The sequence below is a fragment of the Heterodontus francisci genome, chromosome 11 (assembly GCF_036365525.1).
Source record: "Heterodontus francisci isolate sHetFra1 chromosome 11, sHetFra1.hap1, whole genome shotgun sequence".
NCBI classification, from domain to species: Eukaryota; Metazoa; Chordata; class Chondrichthyes; order Heterodontiformes; family Heterodontidae; genus Heterodontus; species Heterodontus francisci.
In genome coordinates, this window is record NC_090381.1 from 111,370,072 (window position 1) to 111,390,041 (window position 19,970).

The window sequence follows — 19,970 nt, forward strand, 5'->3', positions numbered from 1 at the left end:
GAAAACAAAAAGAACCCTAGTGTCCTTATACAAAGACCCTGGTTAGGCCTCATCAGGAATACAGTGTCCAGCTCTGGACCTTTCACATGGGCGTGATATAGTGGTCCTGGAAGAGGTTCAATAATGATCCCATGTTTAAAGGGCCTTAGTTATCACAACAGGCTGAGCGAACTGTGTCCCTGGAATAGCAGACGTCAGGCGATTTAACCGAGATATTTCAAATGATGAATGGACTACCGTGTGTGGACAAACTAAATAGGTAGGGAAAAGACAGCTGGGCTACTGAGCATGGAAGTCACGGTCAGTGTCGTCGGCTGGAATCTGTTTGATCATCATCAGGGCTGGAGAGGAGTTTCCCAGATTACTCCCCTTTCTGAACTGGCTTAGTAGTTTTTAAAAGTAAATCTGTCTCTTTTGCCTCACCCAGGAGATTACATGACGACTGATTGGAGGAAACACTAGGGGTTCAAGAGGCTTCGATGTATTAGACTGCTCAGGATAGGCTGGATGGGACTAGCTGATATTTTCCTAACCGCCCATATTTTTGTATGTCCCGAGAAAGCACATTCTATTCAGAATCTTCTTCACTATGTTGTCATGGCTCATTGCACTGCCTCATTCATTCTGTGGATTACTAATTCCCTTTACTCATCTACCCGCTCCCCCACCACAGCCCCCAAACCCCAGACTGGCAAGCTACTAAAACCCAGGCTTTACTTAACAATTATTAATTCATGGTAAGAGAAACAGAAAATGCTGAAAATACTCAGTAGGTCAGGCAGCATCTGTAGAGAGAGAAAAACAGAGTTAACGTTTCAGGTTTGTGACCTTTCATCAGAACTGGCAAAGGTTAGAGATGCAACAGATTTTAAGCAGCTACAGAGGCATGGAAAGGGGTAGGATCTCCACAGTTGCTGCCTGACCTGCTCAGTATTTCCTGGTTATATTTCAACTTCCAGCATCCGCAGTAATTTGCCTTTAGTATTATTTCACAGTAAGTTATGCAGATGGGAATAGGAAGTCAGAGAGACAGACAGATACGTGAGTGGATCAAATGGAGTTCAATATGGGCAAGTGTGAAATCATCTACTTTCGGTCTGAGAAAGACAAATCAGGATATTATCTTCAGGGTAAGAAACCAGGGGCTGTGGAGGAGCAGAGAGATTTGGGTGTCCATGTACACAAATCAGTAAAGGCTAGTGCATAGGTACAAAAAGCAATCAAAAAAGCTACGGGAATGTTGGCCTTTATCTCAAACAGGCTGGAATACAAAGGGAAGGAAGTAACGCTACAGTTGTATAAAGCTATAGTTAGACCACACTGGGAGTACTTTGTTCAATTCTGAGCACCACACCTCAGGAAAGATATACTGGCCTTGGAGAGGGTTCAGAGTAAATTCGCCTAGTACAAGAACACAACTTAGAGTGATAACTATATAACTGCAGAATTAGGCCATTCGGCCCATTGAGTCCATGCCGGATTTAAAAGGTTAAATTATGAGGACATAAACTTGGTTTTTATTCCCTTGAGTTTTAGAAGGGTAATCGAACCAAGGTGTTTCAAATGACAATAGTATTTGCTATGGTAGATATAGAGAAACTATTTCCTCTGGTGAGGGAAATACAGAACCAATCTTATAATTGGAGCTAGACCATTCAGGTGTGAAATCTGGAAGCACCTAATCATACAAAGGACAGTGAAAATCTGGATCTCTTTCTTCTAAAAAGCTGTGGATGCTGGGTGTCAATTGTGATTTTCCACGCTCAGATTGCAGGAATTTCATTAGGAAAGGATATTAAAGGATATGGATCAAAGGCAGGTAAATACACATCAGTCATGATGCAGAACAGGTTCAAGGGGCTGAATAGCCAACTCTTGTTCCTACGCACTTCCTGCATAAGATTTCTCAATAAAGCAACATTTGGCACACCTAGTCCTTTGTGGCTCACTTCATGAAAAGATGCCATGGGTACACCCCATGTCCTTTCTGATACACGTCTGCCCCAGTGTTTCCCTTTTATTCCCACCTCCAGCTTGAACTAGCCCCCTACTCTACAGTGACAGATAGCACCTTCTGTGTCATGTCGAAAAGGGCTTCAGTTAATGCGAAACTCTGGGTCCTGAGACCACACCTGCAGACTTCAGTGTACCCATTACTGCGCCGCCCACCTTCTCAAGCTTCGATGACTCTGTGTCCCAGCAAACCAAGCTCGAAATCCACGTGCCCCAAATCCACCCACCCAATGGCCTCGTTCCACCATGCATGGCAAATCTCCAGCCCCAGGGCTAACTTCCCCATACGTGATCTGCTGACTCTGAGCTACTGTGTGCTCCTTGTTCCACCACCTTGAGAGTTATTCCTTTGGTCCAAATACTCACGGGGATGAGAGTGTTGCTGTACTGGTTGGCTGAGGCTTTGTCTCCATGCTGTTGCAGGGGTATTTCCAGGATCACCTGAGTGGTGATCTGCATCACATCCTTTATGGTGATGTTATAAGCATACCTGGGAGAGGGAAAAAAAAATCAAAACAGCTGGCATTTATATAGCACCTTTAACATAGTAACACTTACCAAAGTACTTCACGGAAGACAAAATTTGACACTGAGCCATCTAAAGATGTTAGGACAGGCGACCAAAAACTTGGTCAAAGAGGTAGATTTTAAGGAGCGCCTTAACAGACAGAGAGAAAGTAAAGGGAGGTTTAGGGAGGGAATTTCAGAGCTGAGGGCCCAGGCAGGTGAAGGAACGACCACCAATGGCGGAGCGATGAAAACTGGGGATGCACAAGAGGCCAGAATTGGAGGAGCGCAGAGATCTTGAAGGCTTGTAGGGATCTGAACACAAGGACGAGAAATTAAAATCAACACACTGCCAGACCAGGAGTCAACATTAGTCAGTGAGCATAGTGAAAGGTGAGCAGGACGTGGTGTGAGGTAGGATACGGGTAGCAGAGTTTTGGATGAGCTCAAGTTTATGGAGAGTGATCAGCAGGAAAACCAACAAAGGTTGTTGAAACTCTGGGAGATCCTCAACGTCACTCGAGATCTGTACCCAAAGATGGTTTGGATGAGATGCTCAACCGGTTGCCTGCACCAGTGGGTCAAGAAAATTTTAAAGATCCCCACGACACTAATTACAGAATATCAGGGAATTTTGCACAGGATTCCTCTTACTCAATAGTACCCACCTCACAGCAATTTATGGGATCTTACTGCGTATAAAATGGATGCTCAGTTAAACTGCGTAACAACACTGTGCAATAATTAATCTTGTGGGCTACTTTGGGATGCCATTGAGACGCGAAAAGGCACTAAATAAATGCACGTTCTTTCTGCAAAAACTGACTGGGTTCAAACACCTAAAGGTCAACAGTTACTCACTTGAGAGAGTTGATCTCCAGCACAAGGTGATCACAAGAAATATTTTCCTCCATGCCTCGCTGCAGCGTGCCAAGAACTTCATTCTGAAAGACTGTAAAAGGTGGCGGGGGGGGGGGGGTGGGGGAGGAGAGAAAGGGGAACAAGCGACGTTAAGGCACAGCGTACTGCAGAACCAGATCTCTAGAATGTTCTTCTGTCAGTATTAGAGACTGGCAATTAAAACAATGAAGCCACGTGAAAATTTTAGCAGCTGCAGCAACCAAACTGGACCCAAGAAGAAATTGATTTTTTTCCCCCTTTCTTACCAATTTACTTTCTCCTTCTCCTGATGTCGAACGCCCATCAAGGTACAGTTCCAGACACCTTACCCAAGCGACCATTCTGCACGGGGCAAACTTCCACAGCGGACTTTGGCGGGTTATCAACTTTAAATGGCATCACAGATTCAATGCTTAGATACACAAGCCCATGCTGGACAGCAATCAGGAGCTTATCCCAGGGGCTGATTATAGGGTCTCCTGCTGCTGCCTTGGTCGAGATCAGCTATCTTAGTAGAGAGGGAATCCTCCTGGTCCACATGGCTTATTACTTCATTAAATCCTCAGGGAAGAACTTGAAGTGTTTTGTTTTATATATACAAGTCATTCACAATCCCAGTTTCTTAGTCTTATTACAGCCTGTTTAAGTGCAGTATATCTGCAATCAGCAGGAACCAGGTCCTGCTGTACTCAGTTCAATACTGTATACAGTCTATTTACAAATAATTGAATTTTGTTCCAATTATAATATGTTTACCCTAACAGACTTACGTATACACACACATATGAAGAGAATTTTAAAAACATTAAGTTAAACAACACTTCTTTCGGAAGTAGGAATGAAGCAGCTCATCTAGTTTATTCAATGAGATGCCAAGCGAGAGACCAGGAAGGTGCCGGACTCGAATCCGGTCTGTACTGAGCTATCTAATCTCTGACAGGAGAAGACTGAGGGGTGGCCTGATTGAGGCCTTTAAAATTATGAAGGAGTTTGATAGGGTAGACGTGGAGGTTACGTTTCCACTTGTGGGGGCATCCAAAGCTAACATGCATAAATATAAGACGGCCACCTAGAAATCCAACAGGGAATTCAGGAGAGCTGTTTTTCCCCCAGAGAGAAGGGGAACTCGCCACCACATGGAGGTTTGAGGCGAATAGCATAGGTGCATTAAAGGGGAAGTTAGATAAGCACAAGAGGCAGAAAGCAACAGTAGGATAGACTAGTGGGGCAGAGTGGCCAGTTTCTGTGCAGTAAAGTCTAGGTAATTATGACTGTGCCACTAATAACAGAGAAGTGTGCAGCTCAGCTGAACTGACACCTGTGGTCAAATAGTCGCTGCCCCAAAGCGCTCTCATCAGGAATGGACAGTTGGACAAGGAAACGGAGGATGACTGGTGACATGGAACTGTCGGCCGGCAGGAAGAGCTGGTGCAAAGGAACAAATCAGAGGAAAAAAGTGCAGTAATTTCTGAAGGGGACGAAAATAGACTTTTTTTTTAAAAGAAATGAATTCTTTTGGCAGCATGATTTACTACAATGGACTTCAGCTATTTGGAGAGACTAGAGAATCTTGGTTTGTTCTCCTTAGAGCAGAGAAAGTCTAATTCATGAATGAGTTTGATGGAGTAAATAAGGAGAAACGGTTTCCAGTGGCAGCAGGTTCGGTAAATCTGAGGACACAGATTTAAGAAACTGGCAAACAAATCTGAGGGGAGATGAGGAAACTTTTTTTTTATTAAATGCAGTGAGTTGTTGCAATCTGAAATGCACTGCCTGAAAGGGTGGTGGAAGCAGACTCAATAGTAATTTTCAAAAGGGGAATTGAATAAATACTTGAAAAGGAAAAAACTGCAGGGCTATGGAAACAGAGCAGGCGTGTGGGATTAATTGGATAGCTCTACCAAACAGCCAGCACTGGCACGATGGGCTGAATGGCCTCCTTCTGCGCTGTTTCAATCTATGATTTTATGTCCAAAAGTAAAAAACAAAAACAATTCTCCGTGCTCCATCAACATGACATATACACCACTTTGACTGGCTTTAAATTCCTGCCTGTCACATGACATTGGTTGCTCCAATCAGAGATCAGGCCACAGCAAGCCCACAGTCTCGAGAAAGTTTGCCAAAGAGGGCGATTTGATTTTAAAAATAGTTTTGCAAAACCAAGGAAACAACACAGCAGGCAGATTTCAGAGTCCAGTCATGCGGGGATGGGTCGAGGCTAACTCGAGGAGTATAACACCTGCTTGCTCAGTTAACTCGAGCAAACTCTGGATCTGCTCCAGGAATACATGTGTGAGCAGACAAGAAAGGGAACCACTTTCCCCCACCCTGAGTGTCTGAAACAGCTATTAATTACGTGCCTGAGCAGGTTTGCTCAGACTGTAATCCAGAATTTCCTGGAACAGAATCTTTCACATTTTTGTGTGAATTGAGGTCACGGGATAATTACAAAAAAGGCAATGAACATTCAGCCCATCACAGTTCATCCTACCTGACACTGAAGTCCTCCACGGCAGTATCTAATTGCCTCTTAAATGATGCCAGGAGTTATTTTGGCTCACAACACTATTTAGGAGCCCATCCAACACTTCTTGTGAAACAAACTTCCTGATAACCATTCCTCAACTTTTACTAGTTTAAACCTGTGCTCACTGATCCTTCTCTTGCAATTTAATTAAGTAATTAATTCTCTGGACGTGGGCGACACTGGCAAGGCTGCATTTATCACCCATCCCCAATAGCCCTGAGGTGATGAGCCTTCTTTTTGACATCCCACCCCCACCCAGTGCAGACCTCGTGGTGATGGTGCACGGTAATGAAATTGCAGGATGCTGACCCAGCAAATTGAACGGAGCCCAATATAGGTCCATGTCTGGATGGTGTGTGACTTCGAGGTGATGGTGCTGCTAAAGTAACAAAGTTTTAAAAAATTATTCATGATGGGATGTGGGTCATCGCTGGCAAGGCCAGCATTAGTTGCCCCTCCCTAATTGTCCTCAAGAAGGCGGTGGTGAGCTGCCTTCTTGGACCGCTGCAGTCCATCTGATGCAGGTACACCCACAGTGCATTTGGGGAGGGTGTTCAAAGATCCAGTGACAGTGAAGAAATGGCAATATATTTCCAAGTCACGATGGTGTATGGCTTGGAGGGGATCTTTCAGGTGGTGGTGTTTCCATGCATCTGCTGCTCTTGTCCTTCTAGGTCGTAGAAGTTGTGAGTTTGGAAGGTGCTGATGAAGGAGGTTCGGTGTATTTCTGCAGTGCATCTTGTAGATAGTACACGCGGCTGCCACTGTGTGTCAGTGGTAGAGGGAGTGAATGTAGAAGGTGGTGGGAATGTTTAAAGTGATGGATGGGGTGCCGATCAAGTGGGCTGCTTTGTCCAAGATAGTGTCGAACTTCCTGAGTGTTGTTGGAACTGCACCCATCCAGGCAAGTGGACAGTATTCCATCACACTCCTGACTCGTGCCTTGTAGATGGTGGACAGGCTTTGGGGAGTCAGGTGGTGAGTTACTGGCTGCAGAATTCTCAGCTTCTGACCTGCTCTTATAGCCACAGTATTTGTGTCCGGTCCAATTAAGTTTCTAGTCAATGGTGAGCCCCAGAATGTTGATAGTGGGGGATTCAGCAATGATAATGCCGGAACATCAAGTGGAGATGGTTAGATTCTCTCTTGTTAGAGGTCATTGCCTGGCTCTTGTGCAGCATGAATGTTACTTGCCACTCATCAGCCCAAGCCTGAACACTGTCTAGGTCTTGCTGCATGCGGCACAGACTGCTTCAATACCTGAGGACTTGTGAATGGTATTGAACACTATGCCATCATCACTGAAAATCCCCACTTCTGACCTTATGATGGAGGGAAGGTTGAAGAAGTTGAAGACGGTTGAGCCTAGGACACTACCCTGAGGAACTCCTGCAGTGAGTCCAGAGCAAAGGGCACCGATCAGGATTTATTTCCTCCCTGTAGTTCAGGGATGACAAGGCAGATTCTAACACCTCCTAACACTGCCCTCGTTAACATTCACACAGGTGAGGAATCAATAGAGCAGTTAGGAAGATTTGACTTGACCCACCTGTGCTACCTTATTACCTAGCACCAAATCCACTATTTCTACCTGTCCAGAGTAGCCCATGAGACCTCACCTTTTGTATCATCCAGCTGGGGTGAGACACTTCTGCTGTCTGCCTCTTGTGAGCTGATACTCATCTCACTTTCACTCTCACTCCCAGATTCAGGCTGCAGCGTTAGACCTGCAAAGGGGAAAAAATTGTGATGAGAAGGCAGGAAGCTGGAGGGTAAAGCTCATACCAGGCAGAACGGGTCACGTATGTAGTCCATGTGGAACAAAGAGGTCCCAGGAGACCTTTCTTGGCAAAACAATATGACCCAGACTAGCCCCAGCAAAACTTGAGTGAGGCCAGAGCTAATAATGATCCACAAGGACAATTAACAGCTATCACTTTTGGGGCTCTTCATAGGTGAATTGTCTAAGTTCAACTACTGATGTGCCATGGTAACTGTGGTCTCCATAGGGCCTCCTTGATGTAGGAAGGTGAGGAAGGATTTCCCAGAGCTTGCTCTGAAATTGACTACAGGGTTGCTACTCCTTCACCCTGCCGCCACTTCCCCACTTATATTATCAGTGGTTGGGGATGGTGATGCCAGATAGTGTTACTGACAAGCTCTCAGTTTTGGGGCTACATCATCAAAACAAGCGATGCCATTTTCTGAGTAAAGCTTTTTTTTTAAAACCCCGATGGAAATAAAGAAGCCAATCACATGATACACTGGATATTCTTGTCAAACTGTTTCAGAAATAATCAGTATCATAACTCTGGCCACTGCCATACCTGCTCAGGGTTTTCCTGATGTCCAGTACAGCTTAGATTTTTTACTCATCATTTAATCTTATGTATCGAGAATGTTAGCAGAAACCTTTACTCACGTGAAGGGTAAGTGCCAACATTAACTAGTTGGGCCCAATGGCCTGATACCACGTTATTTCTATATATTTCCACCTATAGAAAGAAAATCCCATCTTGTATTTCTATAGTACATGTCACTACCTCACGATGTACCAAAGCACTGTACAACCAAGGAAGTACTTTTTAATAAGTGCAGTCATTCTTGTAATATCGAAAACGAGGCAGCCAATTTGTGCACTGCAAGATCCCACAAACAGCAATGAGGTAAGAAACAGATTATCTGTTTTAGTGAAGTTGGTTGAGTGAGAAATATTGGTCAGGTCACCTAGGGAGAACTCCCCTGCTCTTCTTCAAAATAGTGTCATGGGATCTTTTACATCCAGCTGAGGGGGCAGACGGGGCCTCGGTTCAATTTCTCATCTGTGAAATGGCACCTTTGAAACAGGAATGCAATTGCGGAATAAGTTACCAGGGATGCACACTGAACTACGCAATATGAATGGGTTCAAGATGCAATCATGTGTCTTGCTGGAGAGAGGGCAGAATACAGCCCATGTAGAAAAGGTGAATTGCTGGGGCTGATCTCTGTAAAAGACCAGCTGGGTTAGACTTAAAAGATTCCTCGTCATTCATTTCTTATATTTTTCATAAGAATCCTTACCCCACATATCCTGCACCAGCTCCTCATCTTCATTCTCACTCTCGGTCGCAACCTTCCAGATATATCCTACGCCCTGTGATCCCACTTCATCCTGATTGTAGCCTGTGTAACAATGGATGGAGTGAGACATAGTCAGTATTGTCTCTGTTTTATGGTGTGATTTATGACACACCTGCACACTTACGCATTTAAAGTAATGGATGGAAGTTGAGAGTTCGAGTTCATAATATTAGTTGCAGCAATTTCAAAAGTTGACTGAAAAAACTCCCTTTATTAAAGAGCAACTGACTTCAATTGTGCAAGCCTCCTTCTGCCCACTATATGTGCAAATTGAAGAGACCTGAATGATCAACTAACATTCACGCCACACAAGTGCCAGGCAACGACCATCTCCAACAAGAGAGAATCTAACCATCTCCCCTTGACATTCAATGGCATTATCATCGCTGAATCCCCCACTATCAACATCCTAGGGGCTACCATTAACCAGAAACTGAACTGGCATAGCCATATAAATACTGTGGCTACAAAAGTAGGTCAGAGGCTGGGAATCCTGCAGTGAGTAACTCATCTCCTGGCTCCCCAAAGCCTGTCCACCATCCAAAAGGCACAAGTCAGGAGTGTGATGGTATACTCCCCACCTGCCTGGATGGGTGCAGCTCCAACAACACTCAAGAAGCTCGACACCATCCAGGACAAAGCAGCTCACTTGATTGGCACCCCATCCACAAGCATTCACTCCCTCCACCACCGACACACAGTGGCAGCAGTGTGTACCAACTGCAAGATGCACTGCAGCAACGCACCAAGGCTCCCTTAGACTGCACCTTCCAAACCCGCGACCTTTACCACCTAGAAGGACAAGGGCAGCAGATGCATGGGAACACCATCACCTGCAAGTTCCCCTCCAAGTCACACACCATCCTGACTTGGAACAATATCACCGTTCCTTCACTGTCGCTGGGTCAAAATCCTGGAACTCCCTTCCTAACAGCACTGAGGGCGTACCTACCCAACATGCAGTGCAGCAGTTCAAGAAGGCAGCTCACCACCACCCTCTCAAGGGTATTTAGGGAGGGGCAATAATTGCTGGCCTAGCCAGCGACGCCCACATCCCATGAATTAATTAAAAAAAAAATCTTACTCTGACAGCAGCACATTCCCACTTTCCTGGCAGATTCTCAGATGTGCCGATGAAATAACCACCTTCTCTGGCCCGGAAACAACAACAATATGCATTTACATAAGCACTTAAGAGTCACAGAGTCAGAGAGTTATACAGCACAGAAACAGGCCCTTCGGCCCATCGTGTCTGTGCCGGCCATCAAGCACCTAACTATTCTAATCCCATTTTCCAGCACTTGGCCCGTAGCCCAGTATGCTATGGCATTTCAAGGGCTCATCTCACAGCAAAAGGTCCCAAGGTGCTTTACAGCTGCCTGATCGAACAATGTTCGATATCGAGCCACAGAAGGATATGAGAACAGTTGAGCAAAAGCTTGGTTAAAGAGGTCGATTTTAAGGAGCACCTTAAATGAGGATAGAAAGGCGGACAGGTTTAAGGAGGGAATGTCAGAAGGCACGGCTGCCAACACCAGAGCGATTATAATCAGGGATGCAAAACAGGCCAGAATTGGAGGAGCACAGAGATCTTGTAGGGTTTTGGAGCTGGATGATTCTTCAGAAATAAGAGTGACACAAGGACGGGAATTTTAAAGTCGAGGCATTTCCGGACCGGGAACCAATCACTGAGCACTGGGTGATGGGTGGAAACCTGGAGGATCTGGTCTGATGTATCATCACAGAGAAGGTGAGTGACGCAAAATAATCCCAAAGAAAGGGACAAGCTCAGCAGTTCCGACCACCTCCATGCAATCATGTCATGGCACCATGTCCCTAAGCTGTCCCCGGGTCTCCAAAGAGGTTCCAAGGAGACCGGAACAAAAAGACAGCAGTAAGGACAGGAAAAGCTGTTCACGGAGGTAACACGGTATGCCAGCAGTTTGGGCATTCAAGCCTGTATATCAGGTAGCAGTGCTCAGCACTTTCCAGCTGCTTAATGCCTGTTTACAGGTGATTTAAGCCTCTTGTAAATCATTAGCACTCCTGCACTTGTAAATGGTACCTGTTGTTCCCTGATATAAGGTCACAGACCTGAAATGTTAACTTTGCTTCTCTCTCCACAGATGCTGCCTGACCTGCTGGGTATTTCCAGCACTTTCTGTTTTTATTCCTGGGGAACAGCCTCGCAAGAGGACACTGTCTGGGGAACAACCTTGCGAGGGGGCACGCACTGGAGAACAGCCTCGCGGGGTGGGGGGGAGGGGGGACCTCACAGAAGGGTGGGGGAGGGGAGAAGTCCGACAGCCTCTCGCTTTGATGATGCGGCTGCTCTTCACTGTCGAGTCTAGTTAGTGAGCGGCAGCAGAACACTTCACTGTCGGTTCCATCGAAGCCAGACTCAATCCTGTCCTCTCGCAACACCCACATTCAGCAAGGGGCATCTGACAGTGATCAGAAGAGGGCGCCATCGTCAGCATTTCCCCTCCGGTACACTAAGGCCAACTCGAGAGTTCCAAATGCCATTCAGTCAGCCCTCTTCCAGATATGAAAGGTTATATTAACAAATCATTTCACCGCTTGAAAAGAAAGACCTCGCACTGATATAGTGCCTTTTACATCCTCTGGCCTTCTCAAAGTGCTCCACAGTCAAAGAGTTACTAGTCAGTCCAAGTGGCAGCTGGTTTGAATAAGGCAACGTGCTCCAAACAACATCGAGATAAACGACCAGTTAATTTGTGCTTAAAGGCACTGGTTGAATGTTGGTCAAGGAGAACTCCCCTGCTACTCTTCGAAATAATGCCGAGGGATCTTCTATATCCATGTGAATAGGCATACTGGGGTTTCGATTTAACGCCTCATCCGAAAGATACACCTCTAACAGTGCAGCAATCCCTCGGTGCTTCACTGGGACTTGCAGTCTGGATGATGTGCTTGCGTGGGGCTTGAACACACAGCCTTCTGATTCAGAGGTGAGAGTGAGCCAAGCTGAAACTTTAAGTGGAACCAACTCACCTTTCATCTTTGCTTTCGACGGTGTGTGGTTTACTGCTGCATCATCGCTGAACTCATCTTCATCTTCACCTTCGTCCTCATCTGGCAGGTGCAAGGAGACTACAGTACCTTCTGGAAGGGACATATTAGGCCCTACAACCACCTAGGAAAAGTGAGATTGAATCAATTAGAGCGCATCTACTGCAGCTTCCTCCGCATAACATAGTGTTTCCTTCAGGTACCTTAACACTCTTGGGAATCTTGGGTATTATTTCACTTGGTAACTTAGCAAAAATGTGTTTTGCAATAAATGCAACAGATTTCAATCTAAACTACATGGCTACAAGAGCAGGTCAGAGGCTGGGAATTCTGTGGTGAGTAACTCATCTCTTGCATCCCCAAAGTCTGTCCACCATCTACAAGGCACAAGTCAGGAGTGTGATGGAATACTCTCCACTTGCCTGGATGGGTGCAGCTCCAACAACACTCAAGAAGCTCGACACCATCCAGGACAAAGCAGCCCGCTTGATTGGCACCCCATCCACAAACATTCACTCCCTCCACCACCGACGCACAGTGGCAGCAGTGTGTACCATATACAAGATGCACTGCAGCAACTCAACAAGCCTTCTTCGACAGCACCTGCCAAACCCGCGACCTCTGCCACCTAGAAGAATAAGGGCAGCAGACGCATGGGAACATCACCACCTGCAAGTTCTCCTCCAAGTCACACATCATCCTGACTTGGAAATTTCTTGGCCACTGTTGCTGGGTCAAAATCCTGGAACTCCCTTCCTAATAGCACTGTGGGTGTACCTACATCACATGGACTGCAGCAGTTCAAGAAGGCAATTCGAGATGGGCAATAAATGCTGCCCTTGCCAGCGATGCCCACATCCCAAGATTGGAAAAAATCCTCACAGGCTTGAAATAAACCTCGGGAAATTTGAAATAAGACTGCAGATCAACTAGATTGCTCTTCCAAAGAGCCACAGCAGATTTGGTGGGCCATTCTATGTGGAACCTGTGACCACATGGAGTGGTTCAGGCAAATAGCACAGATGCTTTTAAGAGACAGCTAGATAAACAAATGAAGGAGAAAGGGATAAAGGATATGTTGATATGGCGAAATGAAGTAATGTGGGAGGAGGCTCGTGTGCAGCAGAACCAAGGGTTGGGCTGAATGGCATGCTCTATTCTGTAAGTCTACGACCCTCAGTATTTGAGAAGAGTTCAGACAGGTTAGTGTTCCGATGAAATCTTTCAACCTGGCTGCATTCCCCTGCATCGTTTACAGCCACCGACAAGCTACCTGAGCAATTTCAGCACAACCTGTTTCAAACAGGCAATCACACCTTTACTCTTAAAGTTCAACAGCCTGTGCAGAATACAAACAGCTTCATGAGAGCGACAACAAATATTTCATTATGTACTTCATCAATTAGCCGTCCTCATTGCCATGGGCTTTTCCAAGGCTGATTTGTCTTGCTTTTTATGTACAGGACATACCTGAGCAATTTTCCACATTGCCAGGTAGATACCAGTGTTGTAGCTGTACTGGAACAGTTTGGCTAGGGGCAAGGCTGGTTCTTCAGTACTATTTTTGGAATGTTCAACATGATTTCCTTGCTCTTGTGCTCTATGCCCCTATTAATAAAGCCCATGATACAGTATGCTTTATTAACCGCGCTCTCAATCTGTCCTTCCATGTTCAATGACTTATGCACATATACAGCAAGATCCCTCTGCTCCTGCACCCCGTTTAGAATTCTTTCTTCTTCTTCTTCTTCTTCTTGTGGGCCTCCTTATCTCGAGAGACAATGGATACGCGCCTGGAGGTGGTCAGTGGTTTGTGAAGCAGCGCCTGGAGTGGCTAATAACCCGTAACTGCTGCCTTCCGTGTTGTTTCAGTCGCTGTGAGGCAACTATGGAGTGACCTCTCCATGGCGCATGCCTGGGCAAATTTATGGAGGTTGAGAGTTGCCCAGTCGTCAAAACCCCCCTCTCGGCCTTTCTGGTGGGAGAATTGTGCCCTTTATTTTATACACTTTTTTTATTCATTCGGGGAATGTGGGGGGTCATTGGCTTGCCAGCATTTACTGCCCATCACTAATTGCCCTGGAGAAAGTAGTGGTGAGCTGCCTTCTTGAACCACTGCAGTCCTTGGGATGTAGATACATCAACAGTGCTGTTAGGAAGAGAGTTCCAGGATTTTGATCTAGTGACAATGAACGCATGGTGATATAGTTCCAAGTCAGCATGGAGTGTGGCTTGGAGAGGAACTTACAGGTGGTGGTGTTCCCATGCGTCTGCTGCCTTTGTCCTTCTAGATGGGAGAGGTCACGGGTTTGGAAGGTGCTGTTGAAGGAGCCTCGGTGCAGTGCATCTTGTAGATGGTACACACTGCTGTCACTGTGTGTCTGTTGTGGAGGGAGTGAATGCTGAAGGTGGTGAATGGGGCGCCAATCAAGCAGGCTGCTTTGTCCTGGATGGTGTCAAGCTCCTTGAGTGTTGTCGGAGCTGTACTCATCCAGGCAAGTGGAGAGTATTCCATCACACTCCTGACTTGTCCCTTGTAGATGGTGGACAGGCACTTGGGAGACAGGTGGTGAGTTACCACTGCAGAATTCCCAGCTCTGACCTGCTCTTGAAACCACAGTAATTATGTGGCTGGTCCAGTTATGATTCTGGTCAATGGTGACCCCCCAATAGTCCAATAAACAACTCCAAACAAAACTGATTTGAAGAAACATTCCTTAAATTTTGTTGATAGTGGGGAATTCAGTGATTGTAATGCTACTGAACATCAAAGGGAGATGGTTAGATTCCTTCTTACTTGAGAGGGTCATTGCCTTGCACTTGTGTGGTGCGAATGTTACTTGCTACTTATGAGCCCAAGCCTGGATGTTGTCCAGGTGTTACTGCACCTGAACACGTTAATTGCTCATTCGGAGAGCCTGTGTGGGTACGATGGGCCGAATGGCCTCCTTCTGCACTGTAACAATTCTGTGATAGGGCCCTGCTCTATGATGGGATCTGCAGTTAAAACCGAACATGCAAGTCACCTAGAGCCAGAAGATCAACCAGCAGACTCATGTGCAAGAGTCAAGACCGCCTGTCCTTGAGACTCAACAACCTGATCAATTTTCAGGGAAGCTCGAGGGAAGGGGGATGACCTTCACCTGGATGACACCTACATAAAAGGTCCTTAAGGAGAATGCCTTGGGCAGTATCATAGCGTCATAGAGTTATACAGCACAGAAACAGGCCCTTCGGCCCCATCGTGTCTGTGCCGGCCACCAAGCACCTAACTATTCTAATCCCATTTTCCAGCACTTGGCCTGTAGTCTTGTATGCTATGGCATTTCAAGTGCTCATCCTAAATACTTATTAAATGTTGTGAGTGTTCCTGCCTCTACCACCTCTTCAGGCAGTGTGTTCCAGAGATTGCAACCACCCTCTGGGTGAAAACGTTTTTCCTCAAATCCACTCTAAACTTCCTGCACCTTACCTTAAATCTATGCCCTCTGGCTCTTGACCCTCCGCTAAGGGAAAAGGTTTCTTCCTATCTAACCTCTCAATGCCCCTCATAATCTTGTACACCTCAATCATATCTCCCCTCAGCCTTCTCTGCTCTAAGGAAAACAACCCTCGCCTTTTCGGTCTCTCTTCATAGCTGAAATGCTCCAGCCCAGGCAACATCCTGGTGAATCTCCTCTGCACCCTCTCCAGTGCAATCACATCCTTCCTATAGTGTGGTGCCCAGAACTATACAAAGTACTCCAGCTGTGGCCTAACTAGCATTTTATACAGCTCCATCATAACCTCCCTGCTCTTATATTCTATGCCTCGGCTAATAAAGGCAGGTATCCAATATGCCTTCCTAACCACCTTATCTACCTGTGCTGCTGCCTTCAGTGATCTATGGACAAGTACACCAAGGTCCCTCTGAACCTCTGTACTTTCTAGGGTCCTGCCATCCATTGTATATTCCCTTGCCTTGTTAGTCCTCCCAAAATGCATCACCTCACACTTCTCAGGATTAAATTCCATTTGCCACTGCTCTGCCCATCTTACCAGTCCATCTATGTTGTCCTGTAATCTAAGGCTTTCCTCCTCACTATTTACGACACCACCAATTTTCATGTCATCTGCGAACTTACTGATGATTACTCCTATATTCACGTCCAAATCATTAATGTACACTACAAACAGCAAAGGTCCCAGCACCGATCCCTGCGGTACACCACTGGTCACAGGCTTCCACTCGCAAAAACAATCCTCGACCATCACCCTCTGCCTCCTGCCACCAATCCAATTTTGGATCCAATTTGCTAAGTTGCCCTGGATCCCATGGACTCTTACCTTCTTAACCAATCTCCCAGGCGGGACCTCATCAAAAGCCTTACTGAAGTCCATATAGACTACATCAACTGCTTTACCCTCATCTACACATTTCATCACCGACTCAAAAAATTCAATCAAGTTAGTCAGACACGATCTCCCCCTGACAAAGCAATGCTGACTATCCCTGATTAATCCCTGCCTCTCCAAGTGGAGATTAATCCTGTCCCTCAGAATTTTTTCCAATAGTTTCCCAACCACTGATGTTAGACTCACCGGCCTGTAATTACTTGGTTTATCCCTACTACCCTTCTTGAACAATGGTACCACATTCGCTGTCCTCCAGTCCTCTGGTACCTCTCCAGTGGCCAGAGAGGATTTGAAAATTTGTGTCAGAGCCCCTGCTATCTCCTCCCTTGTCTCACATAACAGCCTGGGATACATCTCATCTGGGCCTGGGGATTTATTCAATTTTAAGCCCGCTAAAGCATCTAATACTTCCTCCCTTTCAATGCTAATATGTTCAAGTATATCACAATCCCCCTCCCTGATCTCTACATCTACATCGTCCTTCTCCATAGCGAACACAGATGAAAAGCAATCATTTAGAACCTCACCTATGTTCTCCGGCTCCACACACATATTGCCACTCTGGTCCCTAATGAGCCCTATTCTTACCCTGGTTATCCTCTTGCCCTTCATATACTCATAAAACGCCTTAGGATTTTCCTTTATCTTGCCCGCCAATGTTTTTTCATGTCCCCTCTTCGCTCTCCTAATTACTTTTTTAAGTACCCCCTCTACACTTTCTATACCCTTTCGTGCCTCCACTGTTTTCAGCACTCTGAATCTGCCATATGCCTCCTTTTGTTTTTACCTGATCCAATCCTCTATAGCCCTTGACATGCAGGGTTCCCTGGACTTGTTGGTCCTATCCTTCACCTTAATGGACACATGTTGACTCTGAACTCTATTTCCTCTTTGAATGACTCCCACTGATCTGATGTCGACTGTCCTACAAGGAGCTGTTCCCAGTCCACTTTGGCCAGATCCTGTTTTATCATCTTAAAATTGGCTTTCCCCCAATTCAGTACCTTTATTTTCGGTCCATCTTTGTCCTTTTCCATAGCTACCTTAAATCTTACAGACTTATGGTCACCATCCCCGAAATGTTCCCCCACTGACACTTCCACCACTTGCCCGGCTTCATTCCCTAGGTCCAGTACTGCCCCTTCTCTTGTAGGACTATATACATACTGGCTCAAAAAGCTCTCCTGTTAGATGGAGCTCTCTGCGTTAGATGGAGTCGTACTTACGTTAAATGCTAAAACGCAGTGTTCATTCAGTTTGACTCCAGGTTTAACCTCCACTTCGTTGCATACGACAGATCTGTAGATTTCCACCCCATCTCCAATACAGACGTTATTCCAGATGTAGGCTTGGTCTAGTTTCACATTGTCGCCTGTGGGCAGGGTGGGGGAGAAAACAAACACTGAGTTTGTTCATGCGCAACTGATAATGTAAAGTCTTTCCCAGGTTCTTATCTTCTTCCCTTCCCTTGTACCCTCAACAGCTACAACTGCCCAGGAGTTTGGCTGCCAGTCAGTAACTCGCCCAAAGGGCTGCCCTTCACCAGGGCTTGGATAGTGAGAGTGAGGGGAGGAAAGGGAGGAGGTCACAGCCAAGGCTGAGCCATCACTTACCAGAAAATGTCACTGGATATCAAGAGAGGGAATGATGGCAGACATTCTATTCCTCCATCACAGCCCTCAGGACATCCCAAAGCACTTTTCAGCCAGTGAATATGTTTGTGGTGCAGCCATTGCTGTAATGTAGAAATGCAGCTGCCAATTTGGGCACAAGATCCCATAAACAACAATGAAATAATGACCAGATAATCTGTTTTTAAAAAAAACATTATGTTGGTTGAGGGATAATTATTATCCACGACATCGGGGAGAACTCCCCCACTCCTCAAAATAGTGTCATGGGATTTATTTTTACATCCACTGGAGAGGGCAGACAGGATCTCAGTTTAATTTCTTTATCCAAAAGGCAGCGCCTCTGACAGTGTAGCACTCCCTCAATACTACAGTGGGAGAGTCTACCTGGATTAAGTGCTCAAATCCACAGCCTTTTGATTCAGAGGTGAGTGTGCTACCTATCGAGCCACAGCTGACACCAGGGAACAAAGCCTGATACACTGTTCCTTAGTCATGGCCTGGATTTCAGTTGTAGCACCTGCTACATTACAGCAGTGACTATACGTCAAAAGTAGTTCACTGGCTATAAAGTGCTCTGGGACTTCTTGAGGTTGTGAAAGGTGCAATGGAAATGCAAATCTTTCTTCCATTATGCCAGCTGAAATCGTGTAACCCACCTGGGGCCTGGAATGAGCACCCTGCATTTATCGTACCTTTCCAGCAGTTTTTACTCCTGATTTCCAGCAGTTGCTCTTTTGCCTGGGATGCACGGCCCACCCGCTACCCTCAGACTGCTGGGAGTTCCATGGCTTAGATCATTTTCTATCAATGATCATCTCAAGAGTTTGAATCTCAGATGATCTTCACTCTTCCAGAAATGCTTCAGCATCAAAGTGAGCAAAGTGCTTGCAGCCTGCATTGATACAGATGGGTTCGGATTGGTTGCAGAACCCACATGTGTATCAGACCTCTAGCCACCATTACCATGGTGCTGAACATTGTGCAATCATCTGTAAACATCCCCACTTCTGACCTTATAATGGAGGAAAGGTCATTATGAAGCAGCTGAAGATGGTTGGGCCTAGGACACTCATTATACTGCCTGCAACCTCATTGGTTTATTTGCTCACTATCGATGTCCATTAACACCACTGGTTGACAGTTCTACTGCACAACTCGCTATAACAATCTGTGCTCTCGTGGAGGGTAAATGCCCACATTAACTAGATAGGCCGAATGGCCTCTTTTAACATTTATGTATTAACTGTAATAGTTTACCCAACAGGACAGCTTGCACTTTGACCTCCCCTCACGTGCAGTGAGATATGTTGGAGTATTTTATTATAGGGAGGACAGTCTAGTGGACACCAGGTTTTGAGAAAAGAGAGGGCTAGAGCAGCTAGACAAGATGAAAGAGGAGGGTTTTGAGATGATTTTTTGAAAGCAGGGAGAGAGGTGGCCACTCGGAGGGAACTGGGCAGAAAGCCTCTGAAAGCAGGAGCTATTGCTTGAGCAAGCAGTCATCAAAGGTGGAAGAGAGAGAGTTAGGGATGAAGTGAAGGGTGAGGAACTGTGTCTGAAGAACAGGGGAGTGAGGGGTGAGGAAATGTCTGTGTCTGGGGGAGGGAAGGGTGAGGAAAGAGACTTGCACTTCTATAATGCCTTTCACGACAACTGGATGTCCTAACACATTTTATAGCCGATGAAGTATTTTGAAGTGTAGTCACTGTTGCAGGAAACGTGGCAGCAAGCATCCACAAACAGCAATATGATAATGACCAGTTAACCTATTCTTTTGTGATGATTATATTAGCCAAGACACCTGGGATAACTCCCTTGCTCTTCTTCAAAATATT

The 19,970-nt window shown here is 45.9% G+C and overlaps 1 protein-coding gene across 1 annotated transcript in view; it reads right to left on the reverse strand.

Annotated features, from left to right (window-relative positions):
• The window catches only part of eif2b5 (eukaryotic translation initiation factor 2B, subunit 5 epsilon), a 62,789-nt gene that overhangs the window by 12,978 nt on the left and 29,841 nt on the right, over positions 1-19,970 (reverse strand). The window contains exons 8-13 of the mRNA XM_068042758.1: positions 17,728-17,873; positions 12,089-12,230; positions 9,014-9,115; positions 7,570-7,677; positions 3,382-3,472; positions 2,380-2,503 (exon numbers count right to left, since the gene is read on the reverse strand). Of these exons, the coding sequence (XP_067898859.1) occupies positions 2,380-2,503; positions 3,382-3,472; positions 7,570-7,677; positions 9,014-9,115; positions 12,089-12,230; positions 17,728-17,873 (713 nt within the window). The remainder of the gene's footprint in view (positions 1-2,379; positions 2,504-3,381; positions 3,473-7,569; positions 7,678-9,013; positions 9,116-12,088; positions 12,231-17,727; positions 17,874-19,970) is intronic.